This window comes from Papio anubis, chromosome X (genome assembly GCF_008728515.1).
Source record: "Papio anubis isolate 15944 chromosome X, Panubis1.0, whole genome shotgun sequence".
Lineage (NCBI taxonomy): Eukaryota > Metazoa > Chordata > Mammalia > Primates > Cercopithecidae > Papio > Papio anubis.
Window position 1 is genome coordinate 126,874,100 of NC_044996.1, and position 23,683 is coordinate 126,897,782.

Genomic DNA, 23,683 nt, shown 5'->3' on the forward strand with positions numbered 1-23,683 from the left:
GCCTAAGTGATAGGCCCGCCTCGGCCTCCCAAAGTGCTGGGATTACAGGTGTGAGTCACTGTGCCCGGCCTATAATGATGATCTTGTTCTTTCTGTTTAATTTTACTGTCCCCAGCTTCTCAGCATCTGGGGATGTTTTTCCTGGCAGATATTTACTTACCATGACTTCTTCCAGAAGGGGTGTTGGTAGCTTTCATGTGACTATTTCTATTTCACTTTTCCATGTAACGAATGATGCTGTTGGATTTCTCTTTTATTAATTAGATTTTTTCTGTCTCATCCTTTTGCTTTAGCCACATTGGGATTATCGTCTACCGAGGTATGTAACGGTAAGGAGGCTGGAATGTACAGGCATAGTGGTTTTGAAAATTTTCCCAACCAAAAATAACGTACAGGACTATCACTTTGTTTATTTGTTTTTAAATGTATTTTGAAATATATTTTGGCTGGGCATGGTGGCTCATGCCTGTAATCCCAGCACTTTGGGAGGCCGAGGCAGGCAGATCACTTGAGGTCAGGAGTTCGAGACCAGCCTGGCCAACATGATGAAACCCTGTCTCTACTTAAAAAATATAAAAATTAGCCAGGTGTGGTGGTACACACCTGTAATCCTAGCTACTCAGGGGGCTGAGGCAAGAGAATCGCTTGAACCCAGGAGGCAGAGGCTGCAGTGAGCCAAGATCACACCACTGCACTCCAGCCTGGGCGACAGAGTGAGACTCTGTCTCAAAAAAAATAAAGTATTTTTTTGGTGATGGTGGCAGTAGTACATTTGACCTAGGCAAGCTCCACGACTGGTGTTTGAATTAGAGAATGAAAGTAAAGCCGGTCTTCAATCAGATGGCACAATCTTGAATCTATCTCCACATAGGAACTTCCAGGGGATGTCAAGAGTCTAAACTTGGATTGGGGCTCCCCAAACTCCTGAAGACACTATAATGGCGTGAACGGTGCCCTCTAGATGGGTGTATCTGTGAGATTATTAGTTGGTCGCCCAGGGCGGCAGACACTTACTTATTTAGAACCGAAGATGAGTAGTAGCTGTGTGTATTAAGGCTGGATTAATAGCTCAATTTGGCCATTGCAGCAAAGCTGCTATAGACGATGCATAAGGAATGAGTGTGATCACTCCAGGGGTGGCAATCACAGTTGCGTTTGACCATGACTTTTCTGCCCTGCCTCTCTGGTTGGCTGCAGGATGAAGGCGAGGACCCCTGGTACCAAAAAGCATGCAAGTGTGATTGCCAAGGAGGCCCCAGTGCTCTGTGGTCCACAGGTGCCGCCTCCTTGGACTGCGTACCAGGTGAGTGTCCCCTGTCCTTGGGACGGAACAGTCATTGGGAACACCCCATTTCTCTTCCTTTTTCCCACTCGGCTGAATTAACCTCCTGAACGCTACCCCCATCTTTAGAATGAAAGATGAATGGTAGCTGTGTGTATTTATTTATTACTATTATTAAGCCTATGTTAATGTGGGTTTTCTCCAGTTGGCCTCTGAGCTTCGAATCTCACACTGGTCCCTGCTTCAACACATGGCGTGATGTCAGTGTCCAGAAACAGCTCCCTAGATCTCCATGTCTCCAGGTTGGGAGGGTAGGATGGGACCTAACTTTCAATGAAATCGATGAATGGGACTGATTGAAAATAAATTAACGGGTGGACGGGCGTAGTGGCCCACGCCTGTAATCCCAGCACTTTGGGAGACCGAGGCGGGTGGACTGCTTGAGCTCAGGAGTTTGAGACTCACCTGGGCAACACGGTGAAACCTTGTCTTTACTAAAAATACAAAAATTATCCGGGTGTGGTGGCTTGCACCTGTGGTCCCAGCCATTCAGGAGGCTGAGGTGGGAGCATTGCTTGAACCCGGGAGGTGGAGGTTGCAGTGAGTAGTGATCTCGTACCACTGCACTCTGGCCTGGATGACAGAGCAAGAGGCTGTCTCAAAAAAAAAAAAAAAAAAAAAAAAAAAAAACGGGAAAGAAAAGAAATTAATGCTAGTCAGCCTGGAATTTTGAAAAGAGCACAGGCCCTAGAGCCAGGAAGATGAGGGCTGGAATCCTGGCTGTGTCACATCTGAACTCTGGGACTGCCACTTTTTTCCTTGTCTGTCCAATGGAGGTGATGATAGTACCATGCCTGGATACTGCTTGTTCACCAAACAGCCACATGCTTCCCTCCCATTGCCCAGTCCCCTTGTAATTAATCAGGTGGTGCCATCCAAACAGCTCCAGCCAAAGTGAGCAGGCTACTTCCAAAATGGCACTGAAGGGCTGGCACTCAACTCTCTGGCTCTCCCTTTCCTGCTGTGAAGCCACCTGTTGAGATAGTGACTTTTCCTGCAACCTGGTCTCAGGCTGATCACGTGGAGCAGAACCCCCTGCCTACCGACGGTAGACCAGTCGCCTGAGTGAAAAATAAACCTGTGTTTTGTGGAGCCTCTGAAATTTCCAGGCCAATTTGTTCTGTAGCTGATGTGGCCTATGTCTAAGACAGGGCCCAGCAAACTTTGTAAAGGAGGAGTAAGGAAATATTTGTGGCTTTGTGGACCAAATAGTCTGTCACAACTAGTCCATTCTGCCCTTGTGTTGGAAAGCAGTCATAAACAATACGTAAATGCTCAAGCATGGCTGGGTTCCAATAAAACTTTATTTACAAAACAAGCAGAGGGCCAGATGTGGCCCATGGGTCATAGTTTGTTGACCTCTGCTCTACGGGGTTGTCAACAAGGAATAAATAAGATGAGGCATTAAAGCAGCCTGTGGGGTACTAGCACACTGTTGAATAAAGGTTGGTTTCTTTTCTACCAGCCTCCTAAGAGCTCACACTCTGAGGAGGGAGCGAGCAGATCCAATTTTCAGAGGCTTGGGCAGTCCCTGCAAATATTTGCAATGCTTAAATCCTTTCCATGCTCAGAGCTTGTTTTGCGTGAAACTGGCCTTGCTGCCTCTCCAGGGTTATGATGGTATCGTGCCACTTCATTTACTTTACACAATTGCCTAATAATAGCTTCACCAGAGACAGGTTTGTGTGTCTGTGTGTAAGGCTCTTTTCATTATTTCATTAAATTTGCATTAACAAAGCAAATTGCAATGTGTGTGTGGGAGGGTAGGGTACAATGGCTTCTACTGCGTGATTTTCCTATTTTCTGAAGGGGAAGTCATTTCTGAACTAAGTTTGTTTTCCAAGGGAACTGTGGGGTCCTAATCGTGAGGAAACCGATGGGCTTTTCCTATGGGACATCCCATCAGGCTCCATGGCATGAGCTCATGCAGCCATTAAATGTTGGTATGATTGACTCAGTCAATATTGACGCACCCTCATTCCATTTATAACTCAATTCACCCGTCTTTCAACATGTGCCTATGATGTGTCAGGCACTGACAAGGAGACAGAAATGAAGGCATTGTCTCCACCTTAGAGAAATTTACCATTTAGTGGTAACGAATGTTCTTTTCACTAGAGACATGAGACCTCCTGGAATTCCATTCCAACTAAGTTCTGTGTAAGAAGAAATTGAAAAGACATTGTTTATGTGGATTGGCTTCATTATTGGGACCATGTGCAGCCAGGCAACCTTGACAAAACCCATCTGGATGGGCATGGGGCATGTGCCTGTAGTCCCAGCTACTCAGGAGACGTTGCTTGAGCCTAGGAGGTTGAGGCTGCAGTGACCATGATCGCTATCACTGCATTCCAGCCTGGGCAACAGACAGAGACCCTGCCTCCCCCCCCCGCCAAAAAAAAAAAAAAAAGGAGAGAAGAGTCATGTGTTTGAGGGATGTGATGCATTTACAATTCCCCATGTCTCCCACACAGCTGTCATGAGCTTGAAGTTCAAAAATTAGAAATTCTTTTAGCTTAAGTGCTCTCCTCTCTCCATTGTTTTTGTTTTTGTTTTCTTTTTTCTTTTTTTGAGATGGAATCTCGCTCTGTCTTCCAGGCTGGAGTGCAGTAGCGTGATCTCGGCTCACTGCAACCTCCACCTCCCAGGTTCAAGCAATTCTCCTGCCTCAGTCTCCTGAGTAGCTGGGACTACAGGTGCGCACTGCCAGGCCCAGCTGATTTTTTTTTGTATTTTAGTAGAGACGGGGGTTTCACTGTGTTGCCCAGGCTGGTCTCGAACTCCTGAGCTCAGGCAATCTGCCCGCTCGGCCTCCCAAAGTGCTGGGATTACAGGCGTGAGCCACCGCACCTGGCCCTGGTTTTTGTTCTTAACAACGCAGATATTTTCAGAAAGGAAAACTCAACCTCAGCGTTAATGGTTGATTCATTGGTGTTAATTGGTTCCTCCATGAGATAGATGATTCAGGGCATTGGAACCAGCCACAGGCTTGCAAAAGTCACTCGCCCGTCAGTGCCGCAGATTCTCATGGTATGTCAGGAACGCAGCTTCGTTTGTGTGGGTCCTGTGAATCAGGGCTTCCCTCATAGCCTGTCTCACGAAGAAAGAGAACCCTGGAAAGCACAGAAGGACGGCGGGGTCACTCAGAGCTGCCAGGAGGTGCTAACAGGTGCACTCTGGCTAATGCCCGGGCCCCCCACGGAGCAGAAGGCCACATGCATTCTGGCCTCCTACTCTTCACTTTAATGCTATTAAAAATACTAAAAGCTCTGTCTTTTCCACCATTGAGCCAAGATTACCCCGGCACTCTGAGAGCAAAAAATAGGGTAGGGAAATTATCAAAAGTATAATAAATCCACTGGTTTGCTAACGCTTCATTTTGATTCTAGATTTTCTCTTCTATATGATGTTTGAACTTATAATCCATTCTTCCAGAAATATTATCCTACATATTTTCTCCTGTACTCTACTATATTGTCACATATATTCAAGTCTAATATCTATGCATAACACTATTCACATCTGTCTGGAATCTTGTGTTAAGAAAGTCCCTGAATTCTGTGTTTCTTTAGATTTGCATTCTTTATAAGCCTGCCTACAAACCCAGAAATTAGCCACTAAAGTAAAAAGGCTAGAATATGAAATATACACAGCCTTGGGCTGGCAACATATTGCAAACATGCCTTTATCTATCTAATGATCACATCATGGCTCAGAAGAGCCATTTGAGCCACAGAAGATGTAGGCTTTTCCCTAAGGGTGAAATGAGTATAGAAACAGGTCTAATAGCTGCAATAACAAAGTGACACTGGGCAGAAAACTCAGGAAGGTCATATTCTGTGTGTGTCTGATAAGGGTCCCCTCAGGTTTTGGCTCTGTTGCCCAAGCTGGAGTGCAATGGCGCGATCTCGGCTCACTGCAACCCCTGCCTCCTGGGTTCAACAGATTCTCCTGTCTCAGCTTCCCAAGTAGCTGGGATTACAGGCACCCACCACTGCACTCGGCTAATTTTTGTATTTTTAGTAGAGATGGGGTTTCACCATGTTGGCCTGGCTGGTCTTGAACTCCTGACCTCAGGTGATCCTCCCTCCTCAGCCTCCCAAAGTGCTGGGATTACAGGCGTGAGCCTCTGCACCCAGCCTTGGAGCCCCTTAATTCTTTCACAACATTATTGAGGTTGCCTTCTAGCATCTACTCAATTTATGGTTTCTTTTGATTAGGCCAGAGGTCACAGTCAGTGTCTACTTCTTCCCTGAGGCCTCTGCTGCCTGTTTTGAAATGCCATTTCCTATGCTCGTCCCCAGTGGGCACCCACGATGGGCCGACGGCATTTGTTAATTCATCCCTCCATCCATCTGTGTAGTCAATATCTAGAGAGTGCCCAGCACCTGTGGGCATTCTGCTCAGCTGGGGGGAGAATGGGGAGGGAGGCAGGCAAGAGAAGATGGCAGTGAAGTACGCCCAAGGAGGAGGGGTGCGTGACAGGTGGGGAGGGTGCTGGTGAGGTAGCACCAGGGCCCCTCAGCCGGCTCAGGGCAGGCAGAGATCTGAAGGCTGAGGCGTGGGGGGGCAGACGGAGGGGTGTGGACGGGAGGGGATGGCCTCAGGGAAGGCCTGCAGGCCACATATGGACCTGAAAAGAGCTCAACCAGGCCCACAGAAGGAAGAGGAAAGGAGAAGAAGGAGTCAGGAAAAATCACAATAAAAGAACTGGAGTGTGCTCTTCTTCAGGGCACACACAGTGTGGGAAATGTCACATTTTCTATTTTTCCATGTTAGGAGAAATCTAGCCGGACTGCCCCCTTGTAATGGCCTGTGAGGAGTCTGCGGACAGGATTTTTGAAGGTCTTTTCTCCCCCTTTAAACGACATGAACCCCCCATGAGCTTGCGAGGGCAGCCTGGCCACAGCCCCATTGGAAGGCGGACGTCTGGAGAGTGGCTCCTCTCCCTCTGAGCCAAACTCAGTCTGAGGGACCTTCCCAAGTTTTCTGAGCATGCCCAGAGCTCAGGGCTCCCAGACCCATCCCAGTCCAGCCCCTCAGGGGAATCAGGTCCCTCCCCGCTGCGCTCAGGCCCTCGCCATATCCCTGCTACTTTAGCTGGGGCTGTCACCTCCTTCTCTTGGGTAATGCGCTAATTCCTGGTGAGGCCTAGATCTTCCAGGTCCATAAGCCTGAGGGATGCTTTTGACAAGGTTTCTCTCTCACATCCCTCTCTCTGTCTCTCTGTCTCTGTCTGTCTCTCTCTCTCTCTCTCACACACACACACACACACACACACACACTTGCTCCTGCCTGGGGCAAGGAGAGCTGAAACCATTCATTAGTCACATGAAGCTGGCCTCATTCTCTGGAGGGTGTGGCGGGGGGGCTGTGGTGGTGGAGTGGGGGAGGGTAATGGGGACAGGACAGAGTAGGATAGAGGGGCATTGGATTTCCTCCCTATTGAGTCTTTGCCAGAAAAACATGCAAAATTCAAGAAGGTGTCAATGTAGTCTCACGAATTCACCTTCACCAATGTCATGTACCTGGTGCTTTTTGGCCAGACACTGTGCTCTACGAATTCTACAATCTCCAAATACTTTCACTTAATCTTACAGCAATTTTATGAAGACAGGTACTACATCATGCCCCATTTCACAGATGAGGAGACTGAGACCCAGAGAGGTTAAGCAGCTGGCCTGCACGCACGCTGAGAGGGTGGGCCCCTACCCCAGGTGTCATTGGCTGGATGCAAGCCTGCTTGACCTTGACTGCCCATTACCATCACCGGCAGCCTCGTCCCAGTGCCCAGGCTAATGATGTCGGAATCCCTGGGGGTGTGGCCCGAACATCAGCATTTCTACAGCTCCTCAGGCAATTCCGAGGTGCAGCCCAGGCTGAGCCCCACCGGTCTAGAGTCTCTGCTTACCAGGTTGCTGGGTTAGGCAGCTGAAAGCATCAGTGCCTCGGACCTGGAGTGTTGGGAATATGGAAGTGCCTCGGACCTGGAGCACTGGATAGGGAGCAGGACTGGAGGTTGGACGATGAAGGGCTCCATCTGGGACATACGGAGTGTGAGGCTTCTTTGGGTCACCACGGCGGAAGTTTTCTCCTGGAAAATATTCAGAGGGCAGTGGAATGAAGCTTGGGGCCTAGGAGTCAGGCATCAGCTCCCAGACACCAGCTAAAGCCAAGGTGACAGTGAGATTGTCATCTTCCCTGGCGAGTAAGTACAGCATCCATGTCTGGACACACGGGTCTTTAGATCGCAGTGAGTCACACATTCTCCGCTGCCTCAACAGGCCCCCCCAGGCTGTCAAGGCCATTGGCCCTGGCCAGGTACACCCGCAGGCCTACAGACCACTCTCAAGTGTTAGATGGGCTATTTGGGAAGAAATGGCAAAAGAGATGTGAAGGGGAAACAGACGAAGAAGAGCAAAGTGCAAAGAATAAGGTGACTGGGAGAGGTGGCACTGGCTTTTTCCCTTCCCCTCTGTCTACTCCGTCAGAGCTGGTGGCCCTCAGGGGGAAAAAAAAAAAAAGGAGGTTCAGTCATCAAATGCTCAAAGTGGAGGGGCCTCAGAGACACCCAAGGTTAGAATTTTGCCCATGAAAAATCCCTGCCACCTGGTCCTGTGCCCCTCCTCCTGATCGCTTGGGCTTGTCTTCCCAGCTGGAGGGGTGTCGCGGGGGTGGAGGAGCCCTCGAGTCCACAGGCACTCAGTCCTTCGGATCTCCAGCCCACAGAATGTCTTCCTTGGCAGGCCAAGGTTTTCAAAGTGCACTTTCAAAAATGAGCTTGTTAAAAATGCAGTTGCTCTGAGGTGGAGTCCTGGACACTGCATTCTTAATAAGCTCCTCTGATGATTCGCCCGCCACACAAGGCATGATTGAGTGGCCCACAAAGTGCTCCTCTTCTCTCTCCCGGAAATTGACATGATCGTAACAGACTCCCAAAGTCTTGAGTACTCAATAAACTACAAATTCTGTACCCGCACCCTCAGCCCCACAGAGCTGCAGATACTAGTGGGATTGGGCCTATTCCTTTGGTGCATTGGGGCAGAAAGGAAGTTAAGCCTCCCTGGCCAGAGGCCTGAAGCTGTCCTGTTTTTAGCCTCTGGGGACAGGGCATGGCCATCTCTGCAAGCATGTTTCCTTCAACTTTACTGGCTTTTGAAAAATTCTCCAGAGAGACTTCAGCCCTTGTTTTATGGTTACAGGTAATGGTGCCTCAGTGAATATGTTCAGCCCTTCAACCTGAACTCAAATTTACAGATGGAGAAAATACTATGATTTGCCTTAATTGCAGTTTATCACTCATCATCAGAAAACTAGGAGAATGAGGTGGGAGGATAGCTTGAGCCCAGGAGTTAGAGTTGCAGAGAGTTATGACTGCACCATGGCACTCCAGCCTGTGCGACACAGCGAGACCGGGTCTCTAACAAAAAAAGGAAAATACATTTGCCATTTGTTTTCTGTGGAAATTCAGTTACGAACTGGGTTTGGTTATAAGTACAAGACCCCCTAAATATTGGCTTATTGATTTAGGAGTTTTAACTCACATGGTAAAAAAAAAAAAAATTAGGGGTAGAGAGTTATAATACTTAAGGTTATCAAGGCTGAGGTCTCTGCAGTTTTGTTTTTTTGTTTTTTGTTTTGTTGAGACAGGGTCTGTCACCCAGGCTGGAATGCAGTGGTGTGATCATGGCTTACTGCAGCCACAGACTCCTGGGCTCAAGCAATCCTCCTGCCTCAGCCTCCCCTGGTAGCTACAGGTGTGAGCCACGAGATGGGGTCTCCCTATGTTGCCCCAGGCTGGTCTTGAACTCCTGGGCTCAAGTGATCCTCCCAAAGCACTGGGATTACAGGCATGAGCCACTGCACTTGGCCTCTGCAGTTCTCTTGGCCTTACCCACACGGTGCAAAATGGCTACTGTCGCACCAGCCATCAGACGTAGTCTAGGCAACAGGAAGAAAGAAGGGGAAAGCAAAACCTGACCAGAAATCCCAGCAGGCAGTCTTTATATCTCATTGGTCAGAAGTTATGTCACGTGGGAACTTCTAACTGCAAAGGAGGCTGGGAAAGGCCCTTTATTCAGCTGGCTACATTGCTGCTCCCAATAAAAGGGGAACTCTTTAGTCAAAAAGAAGGGGAGGCTGGGCATGATGGCTCACATCTGTAATCCCCAGTGCCTTGGGAGGCCAAGGCGGGTGGATCCCTTGAGCCCAGGAGTTCGAGACCAGCCTGGGCAACATGGCAAAATCCCATCTCTACAAAAAATACAAAAATTAGCCGGGTGTGGTGGTGTGCACCTGTGGTCCCAGCTACTGGGGAGGCTGAGGTGGCAGGATCGCTTGCACTCTACTGCACTCCAGCCTAGGACAGGGCGAGACCCTGTCTCAAAAGAAAAAAAAATGAAAAAGAAGGGGAGAATGAATGAATACTGGGTTGAAAACTGGCAGCCTCTGACCAGGTAACTCAAAACTGTGCCTGCCACTGCAGGCACCACCTTGGCTCACTGCAACCTCCACCTCCTGGGTTCAAGCAATTCTCCTGCCTCAGCCTCCCAAGTAGCTCAAACCACAGGCACACACCACCATGCCCGGCTAATTTTTGTATTTTTAGTAGAGACGGGGTTTCACCATGTTGGCCAGGATGGTCTCGATCTCTTGACCTCGTGATCCGCCCACCTCGGCCTCTCAAAGTGCTGGGATTACAGGCGTGAGCCACAGCGCCCAACCTCAACACTGTTTTTACTATGAGGGGACACATAGACGAGAGGAAGCAGGAGACAATTAACACAGAAGAACCACCTTTGGCTACTACCACTGGGAAAAAGCAGTTGCTTTTAGCCGTTTCTCACTCAACAGTCCCCCAGGCACATTTCACCCATTTTTTTTTTTTTAATTAGACTGGTGAGAAAACTGCAATTTACAAGTAGGAAGTCACTCTCAATATCTCAATACGTAATCGCCCTTCTTGCCTCTCACTGTGGTTTTGTCCCTATAATTGGCATCATCTACTGCCCAAGGACAATGAGAGACCTGACGTCATCAGGCAGGATGGCTAAATCTGTGTTAATGGGGGAAATAAAGATGTATGGCATTTAAATATGGTATTTTACTCTGCACCTCTTGGTTTTTAGATCTCTAAGTTGGTGGAGGAGGTGAAGTATTTCTCAAAATTCCGCACACCCCTTGTGAAGTTGCCATAGAGCCACTTCCCTCTGTTTTACAAAGCTTGTGAGTCTCTGTGGCAATTCCTTTACTTCATCCTTCATTCCTTTCTCGCATGAGTAGTGAACCGTTGAAGACCCAGCTGTAACCATTGTGAACCACAGAGACAGGTAAAGCCTTCTCCATCTCCGAAGCGCATAGCAGATGGGTTTGTTTTGTTATTTCAGTCACCTGGTGCTTGTTGAGTATTGAGATATGTGTTTCAATGTGAATTCTTTTTCCTTTCCCAGAATGCCCATATCACAAGCCCCTGGGTTTCGAGTCAGGGGAGGTCACACCAGACCAGATCACCTGCTCTAACCCGGAGCAGTATGTGGGCTGGTATTCCTCGTGGACTGCAAACAAGGCCCGGCTCAACAGTCAAGGCTTTGGGTAAGCAGGGCCCAGGGGATTTTTTTTCATGTGTTTTTTTAAAAAAGAGGCCTCTCTACCAGCCTGGCCAATATAGTGAAACCCGTCTCTACTAAAAACACAAAAAATTAGCTGGTGTGGTGGCACGTGCCTGTAATCCCAGCTATTCAGGAGGCTGAGGCAGGGGAATTGCTTGAACCTGGGAAGCGGAGGTTACAGTGAGCCGAGATCATACCACTGCACTACAGCCTGGACGACCGAGTGAGACCCTGTCTCAAAAAAGAAAAAGAAATAGGTCTCTCTAATAAACAAATGACACAGAATGTACTTATGAGTGCTGCGGGAGAGATGAAGGAAGAAAGACCTCATCCATGCAGCCAGGGAAGGCTTTCTAAGGAAAACATATTTGACCTGTGACTTGAAGTTGGCCAGGTGGGGGAGGGGAAGAGGCGTGGGGTACAGCAGGTGCAAAAGCCCTGAGTTGGGATGATACCTGCAGGGTGTAGATGGGGAACATAAAGAGGGCAGCAAGGCTGAAGCACAGGTAAGACAAGGTGGAGAGGCAGGCAGAGGTCAGATGGTGCAGGACCTTAGAAGCCATGTTAGTGACTGATCCGTACTGTAGGGATAATGGGAGGACCCTGAGTGCATATTAATTAGCATACAGGTTCGTGCTATTGTAACAAAGAGCACCAAAGTATGGTGACTTAATATAGCAGTGTGTTTCTTGCTCACTTAAAAGTTTCATTCATCAGTCAGGCACAGTGGCTTACGCCTGTAATCCTAGCACTTTGGGAAGCCGAGGTGGGCAGATTACCTGAGGTCAGGCGTTCAAGACCAGCCTAGTCAACATGGTGAAACCTCATCTCTACTAAAACTACAAAAATTAGCTGGGCATGGTGGCGGGTGGCTATAATCCCAGCTACTTGGGAGGCTGAGGCAGAAGAATTGCTTGAACCTGGGAGGCAGAGGTTGCAGTGAGCCGAGATTGTGCACCACTGTACACCAGCCTGGGCAACACAGCAAGACTGTCTCAGAAAGAAAAAGTTTCATTCAGCAGTCTAGGGGTGTTACGGCAGCTTGATGGCATGAGGGGCCCAGACTCTACCTTGTTGTTTTGTCGTCCTTAACATGAAGCGTCTATCTTGGGGTCCAGAATGGTGTCTGTCTCTTCTACCATCACATCCACATTCTAGTTAGTGGGGAGAAACAAAAGAGCAGCAGAGTGTGCATGATTTGCCTTTAAGAACACAAACATATTCTATTGGCCACTTCTGCCCACATCCCATTGACCAGAGTTTGGTTAGGGGGCCCCACCTAGTTGCAAGGGAGACTAACCAATGTCATCTTAGCCAGACGGCCGTTTGCCCAGATGAAACTCAGGGGTTCTATTACCAAATGAGGATGGGAAGGGAGTATCGGGTGATGATTAGCAGACTCTGTCGGATAAAGATTTCTAAGTCAAAGACGATCGCAAGCACATTTGTGTTTTAAGTTCTCTGGTTCCTGTGGGGCCAGAGCAATCCAGGGAGAGTAGTGGAGGTGTGGCAAGAAAGGAGGGGGCATGGGCTAGAGTGGTGGCGGTGGAGACCGACAGAAGTAGAGGAATTTGAGGCACTTGGAGATGGAGCCAATAGATGGATTGGGCGCTGGAGGTGGAGAGGAGGGGCCCAGGATGGTTCTCAGGTGGCCGACATGGATGCATGCGAGGATGGGGTTTACTCAGAGACGTGGGGTCTGAAAGCGGGATGGGGTGGGGGCACTTAGGGGCTCACGTTGGGATGTGTTTCATCTGAGATGCTGAGAGGCATACAGAAGTCCTCTAGCTGGCAACTGAACTCTCTGGATTTGGGATTTAGGAAAGGTCTGGGATAGAAGTGAAAAGTCAGGAGCCACCCAAGGAGTAAGTCTGGAAAAAGAAGGGAAGGTGGCCCAGGGCTTAAGTCCTACAAAGTTAATTAAAATACACATTAAAGGGAAAAAAGGAGGCGGCGGGCGGGACTACTATAGGTTTCCACAGTTTATGAGGAATGTAGCTAAAATAAACAAATTTAGTTGCTTCAACGGTTATCTGGCTTGACGCTTGTCAAAGCCCTTCTCGATCCACATGGGTCAGTGCTCTGCATGAGGCAGGAATGTCACCATCTGAGGGAAACACAAATAGGTGTGAAGAGAGTGAAATGTGCAGAAAGAATCACCCCGGGAGACGCATGCAGAGGGCAGGGGCTGGTGGTCTAACAGCCATGCACCTGCATGTTTTGCAGACAGACATGTTCAACTGCTCCCAAAGGCAATTTCAGCCACACTCTGAGGCATTTCTTTGACAAATTAATCTGGAAAGTTTTTCTCAGGAGGTGGAGGTGCAGGGAGGGGGAGAATGAGATGCAAGTTAAGTACAACAGAAGCTGGACATTCCTAGGAGATAAGGCTCAGACTGCAGCCCAGACTGCCCGAGCTTGGCAGGGGGCTCTTCGGATGTTGGCAACCCCTAGAAAGCCAGCACCTGCCGGCTTTTTGCAGACATGCACAGGGGAAGTCTCCCGGTGACTTGGTATGTTCTCGGCAGGTGCGCCTGGCTCTCCAAGTTCCAGGACAGTAGCCAGTGGTTACAGATAGATCTGAAGGAGATCAAGGTGATTTCAGGGATCCTTACCCAGGGGCGCTGTGACATCGATGAGTGGATGACCAAGTACAGCGTGCAGTACAGGACCGATGAGCGCCTGAACTGGATTTACTATAAGGACCAGACTGGAAATAACCGGGTAAGTTGGGCTTATCCCAAACCACCTTCAGCTCACACCCTCTGGGACTTCCCCTCCTGTCCCTGCACTCCCGTCACTGCCCTCCTGTCACTGCCCTCTGTCAGAGCACTGACTCCGTGGCATGGTGGGTCATCTGCGCTTTCCCCCACAATGCGCTGTGCTCTCTTTCCTGGGCTTGCCTTGGTTCCCAGCACAGTTTGTTTGCAAATGAGTGCTACTCTTAAGTGCAAAAAAAAATTAGTCTGAATTTCCATATCAGTATGCAGTTGCCTGAATTCTTAAGACTGACCATTTGGACTATTTCAACTCACTGGATCATTGAACGCACTTTGCTTCACGGGTGTTGTCTGATGTTATTGATGTGGGTAGAGAATCGTCCGTTTATATAGATGTAGCCTCTCTTATTGTTTGAGACTGACAGAGGGGAGCCTTTTGAGAACCTAGCAAGTTACCCATTAGCTAAATGGTTAAAAGGACTTCACCAGCACAAACACAGAGGAACTTAAACCTTTGGGCAACTCTACATCCTATTAATCTTTGTGGATTGAGACCGAAGTCTTCTTCACCATAGACTAAACACAGTAGACTTCTGATTATATATATATTTGCTATGCATAAAAATAAATTAAAAACTCACTAGCTCTTTGGAAATGTTAAACATCCTTTTGCCTAAGAGTAAGGAGTTCCCCAGGCTAATTTTGACATTTAATCAGGTTAAGTAGACATGTACAGCTGAGATTCAGAAGGCTTTGTAAGTCTCTGATGACAATTTATACAGCGAGACATTCATGGGTTGTTTCAAGGACGTTCATGGGTTGTGTTCCTATTGGACACAATAGGAAAAACCATCTTGATACTTGGACATTTCATTTCATTTTTATTCTTATTAGCTGGCTTCTCCAAAAGACATAAGAAGTTTTTCAAGCCCTGTGCTTCTGAAGGCCTTGAAAGTTCTTTGCAAAGAGGCACTTCACCCCTGCACTTGTGCAATCTGGTAGAGCCTGTTCCACCTTCCCCTCTCTTCACCTGGCTCTTGACTTGAATAGGCTCAAAGACAAACTGCAATAGAGAGGGTGGTGTGGGGCAGTGCCACTGTGGAGAAAGGCAAGAACATGGCAGACCAGGCCCTTCCCTTTTTGTGGATGGATGGCGCCAAATGCAACAGCCAGATATTTTCAGGAGATAATCCCAGAAGGAAATGAGATGTCTTCGTGGCATCAGGCAGAGCACCATGACTTTGGTAAGAGGGCAAAGAATGATTTCTTTGGAAATAGCGTCAAACATCCGCAGCATGTTTTTACGTTACATCCTTTAAGCAAACCCCCTTTCTCTTTACTCTGGCACCACCCTCCCCTTTCCAGAATCTTCCTTTGAGTTTTTATGTCTTTTTGTTTTCTTTTGTTTTTGAGATGGAGTCTCGCTCTGTTGCATAGGCTGGAGTGCAATGGCATGATCTCAGCTCACTGCAACCTCCACCTCCCGAGTTCAAGTAATTCTCCTGCCTCCGCCTCCAGAGTAGCTGGGATTATAGGCGCCCGCTACAGCACCTGGCTAATTTTTTTGTATTTTTAGTAGAAACGGGGTTTCACTGTGTGTTGGCCAAGCTGGTCTCGAACTCCTGACCTCAAATGATCTGCCCGCCTCTGCCTTCCAAAGTGCTGGGATTACAGGCATGAGCCACTGCGCCTGGCCAAGTTTTTATGTCTTTTTAAAAAAACATTTTCCAAGTTGAAAAGGTACTCATCACTTGTATCAAAATAGAAACACACATTTAAGTTTTGGCTTACAACTCCTGAGCCAAGCACGGGTTTTCACTTCAGCCCTACTTTGGATACCTTTGGAACATGTAAGTGTGATGTGGGCCTTTTCAAAATGTCAAAATGCAAAGGATAAAATCTCAAAAGCGATGAGTCAGGAGGCATTTTCTAGCAGCACCCTCCAATACAGCTTTCTGTGATGATGGAAATGTTCACATCTGCATTGTCCAATATGGCGGCCACTTGAAATGTGGTTCATGTGACTGAGGAACTGAATTTTTTATCTAATTTTAATTAATTGAAGTGTAAACAGACATATTGGCTAGTGGCCACCGTATTGGATGGTGCAGTTCCAGATGTTCCGAGAATGTAGGTGTGATGACAATTACTCAAGGTCAGATTTTGGAGGGCACCCGCAAACTCTCTGTGCTTTAACCACTTTCTAATCATTTCCATAGTTAAAAGTTGGGGCTAGCTCCAGAAAGGAACCCTTCTTCCTTTTCCCTCCCCCGATGTGATGGTGACAGGATTTCCTCCATCTCTCTAGGTCTTCTATGGCAACTCGGACCGCACCTCCACGGTTCAGAACCTGCTGCGGCCCCCCATCATCTCCCGCTTCATTCGCCTCATCCCGCTGGGCTGGCACGTCCGCATTGCCATCCGGATGGAGCTGCTGGAGTGCGTCAGCAAGTGTGCCTGATGCCTGCCTCAGCTTGGCGCCTGCTGGGGGGTGACCGGCGCAGAGCGGAGCCGTAGGGGACCCCCTCACATACCACTGGGATGGACAGGGCTATATTTCGCAAAGCAATTTTAACCGCAGTGCTGGGTAGATACTTTTTTTTTTTTTTTTTTAAGATATAGCTTTCTGATTTCAATGAAATAAAAATGAACTTATTCCCCACTCAGGGCCAGAGAAAGTCGGAACAAAGAAAATGTCCCGAAAACCAATTTTCTTACAAAAGCCTAAGCAGCAGGGGTAATTTTCTGCTCATTTTTTCTCAGTGACACTGTGAAAGGTGCAGTCTCAGGGGAACACAAAGCAGTCCTGATAATTTGAAAATTCCTGTGCTTTACCACATTCAAGACAAAAACATAGTTTCCTAAAGCCTGGCTTTGAATGCAGAAGGGAGCAGTTCCTCCTAGTTAACTTTCCACTAAATCATCGCCAAAGAGGACTTCAGAGCCCGGGGGAGGCAGCTGAGGATCTCAAGGGTGACTGAGTTGCAGGGATGAGTGTGGTGGGTGAGAATCCCAGTGTCCTGAGAGGCTATACGTGACAGATGACCAAAAGTCCAAGGTAGGGGTTTCCTCTGCTGGCAGTTCTCACCTTCAAGGAGGGTCTGGGCTTCCACCCTCATGAACACAGGGATTCGGGAGGGTCCAGAGTGCCCAATACATGCAGCTCCATTCTGCAATCCATTCCAGCAAATTCCCTGTGTCTGTGGTCACCATTTAGGTGATCACACAGGACAGGCTGCGCGTCCAAGTATATGTAGGGACCCCAAATGACCACAACACAGTACCATTGCCCTTTACCTAGGGCTACCATTTCCCAGCAAACCAAACATAGTTCGAGAACAGCTGGCCCAGGAGCTACCACTGGCTACTCAGAGGAGGCTCATTAGTTGGCTACATGCTTCGCAGGAACTGGGAAGGACTCACATCATAAAAAGGACCATGTGGCTTTTCCCTGAAAGATTCTCACCCTTCCACCCTCTCTGCCTTGCAATACGCAAACTGCGCCTGCTCCTGAAAAGCTCTCTGGGAAAGAATGGGCCTGGCTTTCCGTTCCCGGAGGCGGCGCCTTAGATTGGGAGGTCTCATTGGCCACTTACAGCCCAGCCTGAGATTCCAGGCCCCTCCCAGGAAAAGGCTGTTAAACACGGGGGAGGGGCAGGAGCGGTATATGGAGAGGAGGTGGTGGAATCAGAGAATGAGGCTGCTGTAAAGACTGTCCTGGCCCCAGACACAGGGTAGTCTCCGCTAGCAGCTCATTTCCGAGTTACTTTTCGTTTTCAAATGACAAGCCAAGCGACTAGACTCGCGCTAACACAGTCCTGGACAACACATACACCTTTTCTGTGAACAGGCAGCCTTCTAAAAGCCCCAAACATCCTCCTTGACGCGTTGGGGGCTCAATTATTTTATATCCAACCCAGCATCTTTCTAGTCCCCATGCTGTATGCTTGAACTTCGGAAAATGCTTTTCCCTGCCCAATCTTCTCTCAAATATAAACATATCACACAGGGTGTTGGGGCGGCGGTGGCCTTAGGACACAGGACAAATCTATTTTGGATAGAAACGCCTGAACAGAGACCCTTATTTGGAAAGGTGAATTTGGTCACGACATGGACTGTCAGACAAAATGGCAGTATCCTAAGAGTTAAGGGCACATCAAACACAGGAGTTAAGACGGTGCAGTTCAGACAAAAAGGAGAGGAGGAAACAGGCAGGGAGAAAGGCTCTCCAAATAATTGTTCATGTTGGAAACTTTTGTCACGGCTTTATTGAGATTAAGTTCACATACAGTTTGTATCCACTTAAAGTGTACAATTTGATGACTTTTGGTATATTCAGAGTTGTGCAACCATTATCACTAGATCAATTTTAGAAAATTTATCACCCCAAAGAGAAATCCTGCAACCATCAGCCATCACTCCCCAACCCATTGGCCACCACAAGCCCTCTGCAACCACAGATCGACTATCTCTACAGATTGGCCAATTCTGGACGTTTTACATAAATGAAATCATATAGTATGTGGTATTTCGTGACTGGCTTCTTTAACTTAGCATAGTGTTTTAAAGTTCATCCACGTTGTAACATGTGTATCACTACATCACTCCTTTTTATTGCTGAACATCATTGTTCAGTATCATGTCAAGAGCACATTGTTATTTATCCATTCATCCATTGATGGAGATTTGGGTTTCCACTCTTTAGCAATTATGAATAATGCTGCTACGAACATTTGTGTGTAAGTTTTTGTGCGGATGTATGTTTTCATTTATCTCGGGTATACACCTAGGAGTAAAACTGCTGGGACACACACTCTTGTTTAATCTTTGGAGGAACTATTATCCCAAGTGGCTGCATCATTTTACATTTCCACCAGCAATGTAGGAGGTTTCCACTTTCTCCACATCCTCAGCAACACTTGGTACTGTCTGTCTTTGACTATACCCATAATGTGTGAAGTTGCATCTCAACTGTGGTTTTGATTTGCATTTCCCTAGTGACTAATGATGTTGAACATCTTTTCATGTGTTTACTGGCCATTTGTACATCTTTGGAGAAACGTCTTTCAGATCCTCTGCCCATTTTAAATCGGCTTACAACTTACTGAGTTTAAGAATTCTTTGTATATTCTAGGTATAATTCCCTTATTGGACATGATTTGCAAATATTTTCTCCCATTCTGTGGATCTTTTTAACTCTCTTGATAGAGTCCTCTGAAGCACAAAATTTTAAACATTTGATGAAGTCCAATTTCTTTTTCTCTTTGCTTGTGCTTTTGGTGTCATGTCTGAGAAACCACTGCCAAATCCAAGGTCAGGAATATTTACCCCTATTTTTTCTTCTAAGAGTTTTATAGTTCTACCTCTTACAGTTAGATCTTTGATCCATTTTGAGTTAATTTTTGTATATGGTGTGAAATAGGAGTCCAACTTCATTCTTTTGCATGTGGATATCCAGTTGTCCCACCAGTTTGCTGAAAAGACTGTTCTTTCCCCCACTGAATAATTTTAGCACCCTTGTCAAAAAACAATTGACCATGAATGTGAGAGGGTTTATTTCTGGAACCCAAATTCTATTATCTCATTTTCTTCATTATTGTAGCTTTGTAGTAAGTTTTGAAATTGGGGCATATGAGTCCTCCAACTTTGCTCTTCAGGATTGTTTTGGCTATTCTGGGTTCTTTGAATTTCCATATGAATTATAACTAACTTGTCCATCATTGCAAAGAAGCCAGCTGGGATTTCACATTGAAAACTGCTCAAAACTTCAGAATTTAATACACAGTAAGATATATGATTCATAGGACATTTATCTGCAGGTAATTTGCTTACAACAGCATATTATTTACTTCATTCAATTCATATGACAGAATGTATAAAAATTAAAACTTTTATTGAGGGAAATCTGAAGCCTAATAGAATCTTGCTGTCAAACACACAAACTATGCTTGCAGTATCATTTCTTTTGTGGGGGAAACTTTCAATTAAAAATTAAACATAATGTAGGAAAAACTCACTCTTACCTTATTTTAACATATTTACTTTTATTTTTAGAAATGCTAGAGCGCAGTCTACACTGGAGATTGTTTAAAAATTGCGGTAAAATATACACAACATTTGCAGATTTTTAAATAATTAAATGAAATGTTATGAACAAAGAAGTAGCATTAAGTGTTGCCAATATTAAGAAAAAAAAATCTGAGTTGATCCGGGTACTCTGTGTGGGAGGAGGTTACTTGGACAAAGCAAAGGTATTTCCCAGATAGAGGTACTGCTATGAATCCATTCTCAGAGCCCAGAAGATTGAACTCCTAAAGTGACCCTTGGAATGGATGCTCACAGAACCCTGTCTTTCTGTCCACTTGGGGCTTGGTTGCTAAGGCCCACTGACAAACAGCTTACAAGGACTGTCACTTCCCCTGTGGTCCCAAGAGTAGTTCCATGATGGGTCATTCTTAAGCCCAACCTTACAGGGCTGATATGAAGATCAAATAGGCCACGTGCATCTAAAGGGCTTTGCGGACACCTACTGAGCTCTGTGTAACTGGCATTAAAGATTCAGTGATATTCCTTCTCAATTTTCTGAAACTGCCAATTGGGGCAGAAGCAATAGCAATGTTTTATAATAGCAATAATGTTATAAGAGCTCATATTTCTTGAGACTCTGTCAAGTGCTCTGCAGGTTATTATCTCATTAAATCTTCACAACACTGAGGTAGGTACTATGATTACCTCCATTTAAAAATAAGGAAACTGAGGCATAGTGAAGTGCCTTGCTTCAAGTCACATGAGATGTAGGAGATGGAGCCAAGACTCCACCCAGGCAAGCGGACTCTATATCCTGGGGATTTATTTATTTATTTATTTATTTATTTATTTATTTATTTATTTTTGAAATGGCATCTCGCTATGTCGTCCAGGCTGGAGTGCAGTGGTGCGATCTTGGCTCATTGCAACCTCCGCCTTTTGGGTTCAAGTGATTCTCCTGCCTTAGCCTCCCAAGTGGCTGGAATTATAGGCATGCACCACCATGCCTGGCTAATTTTTCTTTTTTTTTTGTATTTTTTTTTTGAGACGGAGTCTCACTCTGTTGCCAGGCTGGACTGCAGTGGCGTGATCTCAGCTCACTGCAACCTCCACCTTTTGGGTTCCAGTGATTCTCCTGCCTCAGCCTCCCAAGCAGCTGGGATTACAGGCACGTACCACCACACCCATTTTTTGTATTTTTAGTAGAGATGGGGTTCCATCATGTTGGCCAGGCTGGTCTCGAACTCCTGACTTGAGGTGATCTGCCCGTCTCAGCCTCCCACAGTGCTGGGATTACAGGCGTGAGCCACCGCCCGGCCCTAATTTTTGTATTTTTGGTACAGACGGGGTTTCTCCATGTTGGCCAGGCTGGTCTCGAATTCCTGACTTCAGGTGATCTGCCCGTCTCAGCCTCCCACAGTGCTGGGATTACAGGCGTGAGCCGCTGCGCCTGGCCTGATCCTGGACTTTTAAGCCGCATCCCCAGAGGACCTCCAGCGACTTGTTTCAATGAAGTGTTCTAGTCTCAAATCACATCAATTACCATCTGCTGGGAAAGCGGATGGAAGGTGGCACATAAATTGTTGCGAGCTTTTAGAGAAGAATATGTTACACATTGTGGGGACTTGTTACCTGCTCTAATTAGTACACTTATTCCATAAGTGTAGATAGCCATTTCTAAGTCTGTTACCCTTTCCTTCACTCGACTAAGTTGTCTTTATTTCTGCACCTAGAGTAAACTTTAGACAAAGTTTTTAATATACTCTGTGTTGGAAACTGTTTTTAAAAATCTGAACCTTGGAGTTACTTGAATAAACCTGAATTACTAAAGAGAAACAACTCTGATTGTGACCACCATTCCACTCCATGTCAGTTTCCATACACGGAGGTGCAGTGACTTTTAAGGGTACATGGGCTTTACAATGAACATATTCGGCTTCAAATCCTGGCCCTGCCACTTCCAAACTGGGTGACCTTGGGCAGGTTAATGCCAAGTATGAAAATCTGTTTCCTCATTTACGAAAAGGGGATAATAATAGTACCTGTTTCACTGGGTTGTTGTGAAAATAATAATAATAATAAAAAAGCAAAACACTTGGGCATTGTGCCTGGCCATAGTAAGTGCTATGAACATTAAAAAGTATAAGCACCAAATACTTTGATTCAGTCGTGATAAGATTATAGTTGAAAGCACAGGCCACAAGTTTCCATGTCACTTAAAGAGACAGAGTGAAGAACTGGTTGACACAGTACTTTTAAGAATGGAAAGCACTGACTTTCAGCTCCTACCCTTTGTTTAGAAAGACAAAGAAAGCTGGAGAATGTTTTATATGTAAGTTACCACAAAAGCTAAATTCTTTCCCTCCTGATTGAACATGTACTCGGTTGGTCTTACCCTAAATGATGAAACTGAGGGCCTAAAACAGGGGTTAGTAAACTATGGCCTGTTTCTATAAGTAAAGTTTTATGGGACCACAGCCACAACTTTCTGATTTACGTATCATCCATGCAGCTTCTGCACTACAAAGGCAGAGCTTCTGCACTACAAAGGTGACAGGGAACTGAAGGGCCACAGAGCCCCCAATATTTACCATCTGGCCCTTTACAGAAAAAGCTTGCTCACCTCTCCTCTAGAATGAAAAAACCCTTATTAAGCTGTCCATCTTTGCTTTCTCCATAGCACTTAGCACAAGATTGGCCTCTCTTCCCATCCTCCTCAAACTACCACGTGAGTGTCTAGCGACGTGCAAAGGTGACAACACTCAAGTATAAAATAAACCAAAGTTTTCAAAATGCCATAAGGGAAAAAAAGCTTTATAAATAGGAAAACAAAGATCAACATCATTAAGTTACAGGATTTACCTAGTTTTACATTAATTTCTCTTAAACTGATTACAACCTCAAAGGCCCATCATCCTTTATTTGAATTCGAATGCATTCTTTCTTCCCAAGAAGGAACTAAAATGGAGCTGTTCCCAGTTCAAACACAAGGACCACAGTGCTCAAGATTGGGACGGCCTGGCAGTCACATCAGTCAGTGCAAAATCTGCATTTTATTAAAGACATTTGGGAAGATCCATTCAAAAATACATTGTGCTCAGTAAAAATTAACCATTTCATGCTGATAATGAAGGTTATCACGGAGTAGATATTTGTGTAATATTTACAGCAACAATAGAAATTTTACATAAGTTTAGAATGGAATTACATGCCAGAAAAAACTTGATAAGATGTACCAACACATGATACAAAGAGTTATAGAAACACTTTACAAATGGTTCATAATTCACTTGTGAGGATTTAAGTATTCAACACTTTAAATTCAGTTTGGATTCAAAAATTAAAAAGATTAACAATCACGTCACACCCTTGCCACAGTAGAAAGTATGGAATTACACTTTATATAATGGATTATAAAGTCTGTGCAATTAAGAATTTCCACTGATTCTTCATCTACCACATACTAGATGTCACATCATTCTGGCTTATCCCTATTTTTGTTTCTAAGAATGAACAGGGTCTCAATGTCACCCTGCCCTGTGTCTTCCCAGACACCACCTTCAAGCTTACTAGAGATTGAAGAAGCTCTGAATAGTTAGCTAAGTATATACAGAATAACTACCTGAATTCAAAATGGCACAAAGCAATTCTTGGAGATAGAAATTTGGGGCAATGATTTTGTTTGGTTTAATCGTTTCTGTTAATCAATCCAAGTTTACAGTGAGAATTTACTTCTTTTAATCACCGTATTACCCCTCTAGCCTGACTCAATCGGTGACCAAAGAGTAAACAAGGAGAGGGAAACAGACTGAGGGCCAGAATCAGTTGTGTGTCTCTAGAGAAAACAGGTTCTCTGCAAGCTTTCCTTTCCATTTTGGAAAACCTAAGCCGTGCTGGAGAACTTACACATTCTCTGGGACGATAAGCATCTTGTTTGCTTTGTTTTGTTTTGTTTTTCCGTGAAACTCTACAGAGTTTAAACTGGA

The 23,683-nt window shown here is 46.0% G+C and overlaps 2 protein-coding genes across 6 annotated transcripts in view; one reads left to right on the forward strand and one right to left on the reverse strand.

The window, feature by feature from the left end:
• The first annotated feature begins 957 nt into the window (after positions 1-957).
• On the forward strand, positions 958-18,409 carry RS1 (retinoschisin 1). Its single transcript, XM_021933104.2, has 4 exons — positions 958-1,303; positions 10,792-10,933; positions 13,479-13,674; positions 15,979-18,409. The coding sequence occupies exons 1-4, from the start codon at positions 1,162-1,164 to the stop codon at positions 16,129-16,131; spliced, it is 633 nt and encodes a 210-aa protein (XP_021788796.2). The 5' UTR covers positions 958-1,161; the 3' UTR covers positions 16,132-18,409.
• Positions 4,256-23,683, reverse strand: part of CDKL5 (cyclin dependent kinase like 5) — a 225,932-nt gene continuing 206,504 nt past the window's right edge. For all 5 annotated transcript variants that reach the window (XM_031660487.1, XM_031660488.1, XM_031660484.1 and 2 more), the window contains 3 exons: positions 12,021-12,104; positions 7,254-7,436; positions 4,256-4,455 (listed from right to left, as the gene is read on the reverse strand). In XM_031660487.1, coding sequence (XP_031516347.1) covers positions 4,352-4,455; positions 7,254-7,436; positions 12,021-12,104 — 371 coding nt within the window. In that variant the 3' untranslated portion in view covers positions 4,256-4,351. The remainder of the gene's footprint in view (positions 4,456-7,253; positions 7,437-12,020; positions 12,105-23,683) is intronic.